General features: G+C 35.8%; 2 protein-coding genes across 2 annotated transcripts in view; both read left to right on the forward strand.

Annotated features, from left to right (window-relative positions):
• Positions 1 to 969: 969 nt before the first annotated feature.
• LOC137629182 (CD209 antigen-like protein 2) overlaps positions 970 to 10000 on the forward strand; it is a 50670-nt gene continuing 41639 nt past the window's right edge. Inside the window, exon 1 of the mRNA XM_068360444.1 lies at positions 970 to 1066. The gene's annotated coding sequence lies outside the window, so the exon portion shown is untranslated. The remainder of the gene's footprint in view (positions 1067 to 10000) is intronic.
• LOC137629359 (fibrous sheath CABYR-binding protein-like) overlaps positions 8746 to 10000 on the forward strand; it is a 2417-nt gene continuing 1162 nt past the window's right edge. Inside the window, exons 1-2 of the mRNA XM_068360612.1 lie at positions 8746 to 8779; positions 8965 to 10000. The exon at positions 8965 to 10000 is cut by the window's right edge and continues 800 nt beyond it. Of these exons, the coding sequence (XP_068216713.1) occupies positions 8746 to 8779; positions 8965 to 10000 (1070 nt within the window). The remainder of the gene's footprint in view (positions 8780 to 8964) is intronic.

Raw genomic sequence — 10000 nt, forward strand, 5'->3', positions numbered from 1 at the left:
AATCTAGATTTCTTTAATGTTTCAGGTTAAATATATCACTTTTTAGTGTTGAATATTCATTATTTATTTATTATAATTAATTATAAGATAATGTATTCCGTTTATAAGACCAGGAAAGCAGTCCTTGAAGTAAAGAATAAGGAAACGCTTCTCAGTCAACTTTCTTGTTACCATTCATAATTAAGTTATAAAATATAATTCCACGTTTACTGTACTGTCCATGGTGTTTAAGAAATTATTTCTATTTTAAAGAGCTTTATTTTATCATTTACAGGAGCAAATCGTAGGTACGAAAATATTTCATAATTTTTCCCGAGATTCTCTGTCACCAAGTCAGTGTTGCCAGATATGCCTATTTATCCTTAGATTTGGGAATTTTTGGGTGTCTGATGGGGATATTCTATACCAATTTGCTTGCACTTATATGAAGTATTGAGAGTAACTTCTATGATAGTAAAGCCTACAGGATCGGAAGAAAATATACTTGTGGAAATTGGGGATTTTTGCGTTGGTTTGGGTTTTTTTTTTCTTTTACTTTTTTCTTTTGTTTTGTGGATCTTTAGACTAACCCATCTGGCAACACTAATTCTCAAAGTCACGAAGTTCCAACATGGCGACTGTTTATTTATTTATTTATTTTTTTTTTTTTTTTTTTTGGGGGGGGGGGTTATTTAGAGACTAACCCATCTGGCAACACTAATTCTCGAAGTCACGAAGTTCCAACATGGCGACTGTTTGTTTGTTTGTATTCTGTGATGTAGAAGAAAATGCTAACCACTTTATCGTCCACAGTTTAGTGATATAAGAATAAAAGCAATTGAGCTCCAACAATCATACGAAGAAGATAGTGCACAAACAGTTGGAAAATTCCATTTTTGTGAAGAAAATATTGAAAATAAGAAAAGTGTACTACAACAAATGTGGATGAAAAGAGAAAACTAGTGAAAATAAGAAACACACAAAACACAGAGGCGCCGTTGCAAAGGCAAAGCCTCAACTTGAATCTGATCTGATCTGACCTCTAGGCTTCTTGTTCTCCCTGCTAACCTTCAAAGATCAATCAAATGTGAGTTATTTCTCAATTTCTATTTTATCATATACGTAATATGCTTTCTGCTAAATGCTTTTTCTTTATGCAGTGATTATTACAGAAACTGTAACCATGTCAAAACTTTTCTGAAACCACAAAGTTTTATGTCATATGTAAAATTCTTTTATTTTACGAAAATTGCTTTAGATTTTGTGCCAAGGTGAGGTATAGGTATAAACAAAGTGCCACTCCGAAATTGACCTGTTAATTATTTCGTGCAACCTATGTGGAAATTTGAACAGTTGCTTGAAGATATAATCGTGCATGGCAATACGGCTGCCTGTCAATCCAAAATTTAAATTTCCCAGACTGTGTGAACCGTAGCTTCAGGATATGGAGTTGAAGCGTTGGTAATTTTATTATTTAGCGACCATCCGTTGTATAGTTTTTCATGAAAAGTATTTTTCTTGTAGTTTTAACTTGTGTTCTAATATCTACCACCTTACGTATCCCCTGTAGTTATGGGGTCCCCATTCGGTCCCTTGGTGGGAATCGGTGTTGACAGCGAAAATGAAAAATAGTGGATGAAGAAAGGGGCAGAAATCAACGAAACTACATGAAAACTTAACCTAATTATATTTCGTGCTAATATAACAGGGTGAATCAACCCTACTGAGTCACTGCCTCCGAGGTAGCTCTATTGAGGACCGTTTTCTATACACCAATTCAGAATGGTCTTTGCTTTGCTTGCATAATAACATTTTAATGCTCATTTGTTCCGGGCAGCGTTACTTCGATGTACCATTGGGCAGATAATGAGGCCCACTATTTAAAGCATTCAGGGTGTATGTATGATGACTCAGGCCCCATAACTCCTTTATTTTCAACCCCCTAATGTTAGGAATAGTTTTTTATTTTATAAAAAAGATCTGTTTTAATGTTACTTTTCCTTATATTTCAATTGTTCATAACTTTTTGTATAGCTTAGTTATTTCTGTAGATCCTTTCCTCACTGGGCTATTTTTCCCTGTTGGAGTCCTTGGGCTTATGGCAGGGTTTTCTTATTAATATTGTGTTCACTTATCATGGGCTTCTTACCCACATCTCCCTTTAAAAGAAAGTCCTATTGGATCTTTTTCATAAATCATTCTTTTTCGGTTTTACAGAGTCTTGTTGACGTTCGTGTAAAAAGCGAACAAATACACCTGTAATTTTTTTATATTTAAGATAGCAAAGTTTTCACAAAGCCTTCAAATATATTTTTTTCTAAATGAAAGTATGTTCGGAACCTCAATTTGGGTACTTTGCAAAATAGACGTTACGTTGTGGTCTTACCGCGATTTAACTGACGCAAGTATTCCTCTTTAAAACGTATAGGTACAGTAGGTTAAGAAATTTCACAACCTTGGAGACACCTGTTATCTTGACAAAACCTTAGGTTGAATAGTTTCACAGATGCCGATATATGTTTCACTATAAGTAATTGGATAACAGGGTAGCTGGCAATGATTCTATATAAGTAATTTGATAACAGGGTAGCTGGCTATGATTCTATATAAGTAATTAGATAACAGGGTAGCTGGCTATGATTCTATATAAGTAATTTGATAACAGGGTAGCTGGCTATGATTCTATATAAGTAATTAGATAACAGGGTAGCTGGCTATGATTCTATTTAAGTAATTTGATAACAGGGTAGCTGACAATGATTCTATATAAGTAATTTGATAACATGGTAGCTGGCTATGATTCTATATAAGTAATTAGATAACATGGCAGCTGGCTATGATTCTATATAAGTAATTAGATAACATGGTCGCTGGCTATGATTCTATATAAGTAATTTGATAACAGGGTAGTTGGCTATGATTCTATATAAGTACTTAGATAACATGGTAGCTGGCTATGATTCTATATAAGTACTTAGATAACATGGCAGCTGGCTATGATTCTATATAAGTAATTAGATAACATGGTCGCTGGCTATGATTCTATATAAGTAATTTGATAACAGGGTAGCTGGCTATGATTCTATATAAGTACTTAGATAACATGGTAGCTGGCTATGATTCTATATAAGTACTTAGATAACATGATAGCTGGCTATGATTCTATATAAGTAATTAGATAACAGGGTAGCTGGCTATGATTCTATATAAGTAATTAGATAACAGGGTAGCTGGCTATGATTCAATATAAGTAATTGGATAACATGGTAGCTGGCTATGATTCTATATAAGTAATTGGATAACATGGTAGTTGGCTATGATTCTATATAAGTAATTGGATAACATGGTAGCTGGCTATGATTCTATATAAGTAATTGGATAACATGGTCGCTGGCTATGATTCTATATAAGTAATTGGATAACAGGGTAGCTGGCTATGATTCTATATAAGTAATTAGATAACATGGTCGCTGGCTATGATTCTATATAAGTAATTTGATAACAGGGTAGCTGGCTATGATTCTATATAAGTAATTGGATAACATGGTAGCTGGCTATGATTCTATATAAGTAATTTGATAACAGGGTAGCTGGCTATGATTCTATATAAGTAATTGGATAACATGGTAGCTGGCTATGATTCTATATAAGTAATTGGATAACATGGTAGCTGGCTATGATTCTATATAAGTAATTGGATAACATGGTAGCTGGCTATGATTCTATATAAGTAATTAGATAACAGGGTCGCTGGCTATGATTCTATATAAGTAATTTGATAACATGGTAGTTGGCTATGATTCTATATAAGTAATTGGATAACATGGTAGCTGGCTATGATTCTATATAAGTAATTGGATAACATGGTAGTTGGCTATGATTCTATATAAGTAATTGGATAACATGGTAGTTGGCTATGATTCTATATAAGTAATTGGATAACATGGTAGTTGGCTATGATTCTATATAAGTAATTGGATAACATGGTAGCTGGCTATGATTCTATATAAGTAATTGGATAACATGGTCGCTGGCTATGATTCTATATAAGTAATTTGATAACATGGTAGCTGGCTATGATTCTATATAAGTAATTAGATAACATGGTCGCTGGCTATGATTCTATATAAGTAATTAGATAACATGGCCGCTGGCTATGATTCTATTTAAGTAATTGGATAACATGGTAGCTGGCTATGATTCTATCTAAGTAATTTGATAACAGGGTAGCTGGCTATGATTCTATTTAAGTAATTTGATAACAGGGTAGCTGGCTATGATTCTATATAAGTAATTTGATAACAGGGTAGCTGGCTATGATTCTATATGAGTAATTTGATAACAGGGTAGCTGGCTATGATTTTATATAAGTAATTTGATAACAGGGTAGCTGGCTATGATTCTATATAAGTAATTGGATAACATGGTAGCTGGCTATGATTCTATATAAGTAATTGGATAACATGGTAGCTGGCTATGATTCTATATAAGTAATTAGATAACAGGGTCGCTGGCTATGATTCTATATAAGTAATTTGATAACATGGTAGTTGGCTATGATTCTATATAAGTAATTGGATAACATGGTAGCTGGCTATGATTCTATATAAGTAATTGGATAACATGGTAGTTGGCTATGATTCTATATAAGTAATTGGATAACATGGTAGTTGGCTATGATTCTATATAAGTAATTGGATAACATGGTAGTTGGCTATGATTCTATATAAGTAATTGGATAACATGGTAGTTGGCTATGATTCTATATAAGTAATTTGATAACATGGTAGCTGGCTATGATTCTATATAAGTAATTGGATAACATGGTCGCTGGCTATGATTCTATATAAGTAATTTGATAACATGGTAGCTGGCTATGATTCTATATAAGTAATTAGATAACATGGTCGCTGGCTATGATTCTATATAAGTAATTAGATAACATGGCCGCTGGCTATGATTCTATTTTAAGTAATTGGATAACATGGTAGCTGGCTATGATTCTATCTAAGTAATTTGATAACAGGGTAGCTGGCTATGATTCTATTTAAGTAATTTGATAACATGGTAGCTGGCTATGATTCTATATAAGTAATTTGATAACAGGGTAGCTGGCTATGATTCTATATAAGTAATTTGATAACAGGGTAGCTGGCTATGATTCTATATAAGTAATTTGATAACAGGGTAGCTGGCTATGATTAACAAATTTGAGTAAGGGTTAAGGTTGGATAGAATAGAAACCAAGGGTTTCCTGTTATAGAGATTAGACGTTGTCAGGTTTCGTCGAAAAGGAAAAGGGTAAGTTTAAGTAGGTGAATTAATTTTTTTCAAGTGAAATCAGGTTTCCAGGAAAAATATGATAGAAGGAAATTGTTAAGCATGATGAATGATTTAAGGGGTCAATAAAGGTACTTGATTACTGTGGGCTACATACTAAGTTGAATTGTCTATGAACGGTGCACAGGCTATACTGTATGCCAATGTAGGAGCCTTTGTAGGGTGACGGCCAGATCCCGTAGAAAACGGGAATATTCTGAACTGTGGCTGTCGTTCTAAAAACGATTTTGGCGGGAGAAGCTAACTTAAAAACCCACCTAACCTATGCTAAAAGCCGTATCCTTACCCACGGGGGCTTCGCCCCCTCCGGACCCCCCCCCCCTTACACAACAGTTTCCTTACCTACGAGTACGACGGGAGAAGCTAACTTAAAAAACCCACCTAACCTATGCTAAAAGCCGTGTCCTTACCCAGGGGGGCTGCGCCCCCCCCACACCCCCCCTTACACAACATATTTAAGATCCGTAGACCATTTCCAAACGTTTTTATTCTATACAAGATAACAGTCGGAGCGATAATAAGCAACTTAGGACGCTTGGCCGTAGCGCTACAAACTACCCCCAAAGTAATGTAAACTGATGGATCTTTAAATTTTGAAAGTATTGAGTCTTAATGTTAAAAATCTGCCGTAAAAAAAAATGGTAAAAATCCTGGAATAAATGTTGCCAGGCATTTACTGTTTTAAAAACAGATATATTGACTGAAAGGGGTAATATTACAGTCACCAATCCGTAAAAGATAAGAAAAAGGTAAGGTAACAATTCCGGTCAACTGTATTTTACTGAAATACGGCTGAGAACAGTAAATTGGTCGTAGAATTTCCAATTAAAATTACGGGTTTAAGTGTACTTTTTAAGTATTGTAACTATATAAAATTTAGAAAATCAACTTGACAAATTTTAATCAATATGTAAGGATACCTTTTCATGGTATCTAATAACAATTCCTTAATCTGTACCCTTCATCGTCTTTGTGAGTTATTTCAGAAATAGGTTTGATAAGGGTGTCATGCTAAAGTGACATAACTGCTTGTTTGACATTGCAAGAACCAAGATTAAACCATTAGGTTCACTACAAGTCTTATTGAACCATTTAATGCCTACACTTTCAAAGTTTCTTACATGGTAAAAAAAAACCTTGTGTAACAAATTAATTTAGTCATAGTCTTAGTCTTTTTTTCACGAGTTTAGCCATCAGTTGGTTCTTTATAAGGTAAAGGTATCTGGTGTCAGTTCCTTTATCATCTGGAGAGATGCACACCAGAATGTTAGGTCAAGCCCAACCCACTGTGGTGCCCAGCCCGAGTAAATGGATTAAACTCTTGGTCCCTGCCTGGTATCAATCTGCTGTCATGTGAATGCTAGGTGAATGAGTTACCGAGGTCCTAGCCAGGAGGTAAATTATTGATGTAGCTCTTGAGAAACTTATCACTTTCATTGAATAATTTTCTTGTAGTTTCCATTGATAATTGCTAATATGCAACTGTGCTAAAATTAGTCTGGCTGAATGATTTGTACCTTATAACTTGTCATGATGCTGTTACAATCACACACTGTAGGCTACAGTAGTGGAGCCATTGTGAAATTCTGTTAGTTGATTTTGTACCCATTGTTTTCATGATACAGTAAGGTATAGCCTTTTATCTTTTTATGCTACAGTATTACTACAGCACATTGCTTAAGTACTAGTTAGTTTCCTTTGGCTATAAAGTTATGTATGCTAAGTACTACACGTTTTGAAAGCTATCATGTACCCTTTTTTTTCTTTTTTTTTTTTTTTTTCTTTTTTTTAGGGGGTGGGGTGTGGTTGTAGGTTTTTGTTGTTAAATGTTGTTACTGGTGAATATGGGAAATGTTCCAGAAACCTTTATGGCTATCGAGCCTGGATTGAGTCCTACTATATCAAGGCTGAGTTACTTGTGAGAAGTAGAATTCTGTACTACCAGCATAATCAAATGATTAGGGAAAGACTCACACAAATGTTTACCCAAATTATATGATTCTTGTGATATTTCTCTCTACCAGTGAAGTTGAAAGGTGGTTATGCTTTTGCCCCTGTATGTTTGTTTGTTTGTGAACAGCTTCCTGGCCACAATTTTAATAGAAGAATAATGAAACTTGCAGGGATTGTTATGTAAAAAGCTGGAAATGATTCAGTTTTGGATGGTCAGGGTCACTGTCAAGCAAAATGTCCAATTCATGTAATCAACCATAACTTTGGACATCGTTGTCACGGAGACTTCAAACTTGGTTTATAAGTGTATGAATATCCACGCCAATTATTAAATGTTAATGTCAAGGTTGCGAATTGAGCTGCCACGGGTGAGGCCGGCGCTCTTATTGAGTGTCCCTCTAGTTAGTCATTGAGATATTGTCAGTTTGTTACTTTCTTGACTCTTCTTAAAGCAACTGCGGTGTTCCCCCTCATTTTTGCCTGGCTGTTGACTGACCTTAGGCCAGAATGGCCGGCCGCTAGTTAGTGGGGGGGGGGGGTGTAATTAGGGGTGGGGGGGGGGGGTTAGGGGAGGGGTGGGGGGTAATTAGGGTGGGGGGGTTTAGGGGTGGGGTGGGGGGGGGGGTAGCTTGCTACCGCTCCCACTCACACACTGGTGATTTAGCTCACTTTTGGCTCGGATGGAGACAGGATGTATCTGCTTTTCCTCCTAGCCTATTTTGGACTGCCATTAACTTTTGTCTTTTGACTTACTTTTTCCTAATATATATATGCACACACACACACACACACACATATATATATATATATATATATATATATATATATATATATGTATATGTATATATATATGTATATATATATGTATATATATATGTATACGTATATATATATATATATATATATATATATATGTATGTATATATATGTATATATATATATATATATATATATATATATATATATATATATATATATATATATATATATATGTATGTATATATATATATGTATATGTATATATATATATGTATATGTATATATATATATGTATCAGTGTAAATATATATATATATATATATATATATATATATATATATATATATATATATATATATATATATATATATATATATATATATATATATATATATACATACAACAGCTGGGCTCCACAAGGTACTTGAAGAGTTGGAAGACCCAGGCCTACATAGCTGAGGACTATGAAGCGCAAAGTAGGAGATGATGAATGGAGAAATATTGAATTAAAAGCTGAAGATAGAGACGACTGGTGAAATCTAACCGAGGCCCTTTGCGTCAATAGGCGTAGGAGATGATGATATTGCATTTAGGAGAGACTTTATTCATTTAAGGCAAAAGAGTAAACAAAATGTTTTTGGATCGTAACCCTTGCTTTATTTGTTATTATATGTTAATTTCCTTATACTAGAGTGGTAGACAAACACCTAAATTATGACCAATGAAAAACTGATCGGAATATTTAGAGGTTAAAAGTTATGCTAACGTTACCCGTTCTTAGCAATGTATGCAATGACTTTTAGTCAAAATGATTCCATATTTGTGAATAAGTTTGCAATGCTTTCAGTGGAAGGGAACATTGAAATATGAGCAAATCAAGAATTTCTCATATTTAGATGTTAAAATTTATGCTAATGTGACCCGTTCTTTGAGTTTCTGTTGCTGTTGTATCTCGCGAATCTGAGGCTTCAGATAATGCCCCTGCTATTGTTGCTATTGTATCTCCAGAAGCTGAGGCTTCAGATAAACCTCCTGCTGCTGCTGTTGTTGTATCTTCAGAAGCTGAGGTTTCAGTTGAATCTCGTGCTGCTGTTGTCATTGTGTCTTCAGAGGCAGAGACTGCAGAAGAGCTTCCTGTCATTGCTGTTGATGTATCTCTAGAAGGTGAGGTTGCAGATGAATCTCCTGCTGCTGTTGCTGTTGTATCTGCCGAAGCTGAGGCTTCAGATGAGCTTCCTGTTATTGCTGCTGTTGTATCTCCAGAAGATGAGGTTGCAGAAGAATCTCCTGCTGCTGTTGCTGTTGTATCTGCCGAGGCAGAGGTTGCAGGAGAGCTTCCTGTCAATGCTGTTGATGTATCTCCAGAAGGTGGGGTTGCAGAAGAATCTCCTGCTGTTGTATCTGCCGAGGCAGAGGTTGCAGGAGAGCTTCCTGTCAATGCTGTTGATGTATCTCCAGAAGGTGGGGTTGCAGAAGAATCTCCTGCTGTTGTATCTGCCGAGGCAGAGGTTGCAGGAGAGCTTCCTGTCAATGCTGTTGATGTATCTCCAGAAGGTGGGGTTGCAGAAGAATCTCCTGCTGTTGTTGCTGTTGTATCTGCCGAGGCAGAGGTTGCAGGAGAGCTTCCTGTCAATGCTGTTGATGTATCTCCAGAAGGTGGGGTTGCAGAAGAATCTCCTGCTGTTGTTGCTGTTGTATCTGCCGAGGCTGAGGCTTCAGAAGAGCTTCCTGTTATTGCTGTTGTAGTATCTTTAGAAGGTGAGGTTGCAGAAGAATCTCCTGCTGCTGTTGCTGTTGTATCTACCGAGGCTGAGGCTTCAGAAGAGCTTCCTGTTATTGCTGTTGTAGTATCTTCAGAAAGTGGGGTTGCAGAAGAATCTCCTGCTGTTGTTGCTGTTGTATCTGCCGAGGCAGAGGTTGCAGGAGAGCTTCCTGTCAATGCTGTTGATGTATCTCCAGAAGGTGGGGT

This window comes from Palaemon carinicauda, chromosome 37, assembly GCF_036898095.1.
Source record: "Palaemon carinicauda isolate YSFRI2023 chromosome 37, ASM3689809v2, whole genome shotgun sequence".
Classification (NCBI taxonomy): Eukaryota; Metazoa; Arthropoda; class Malacostraca; order Decapoda; family Palaemonidae; genus Palaemon; species Palaemon carinicauda.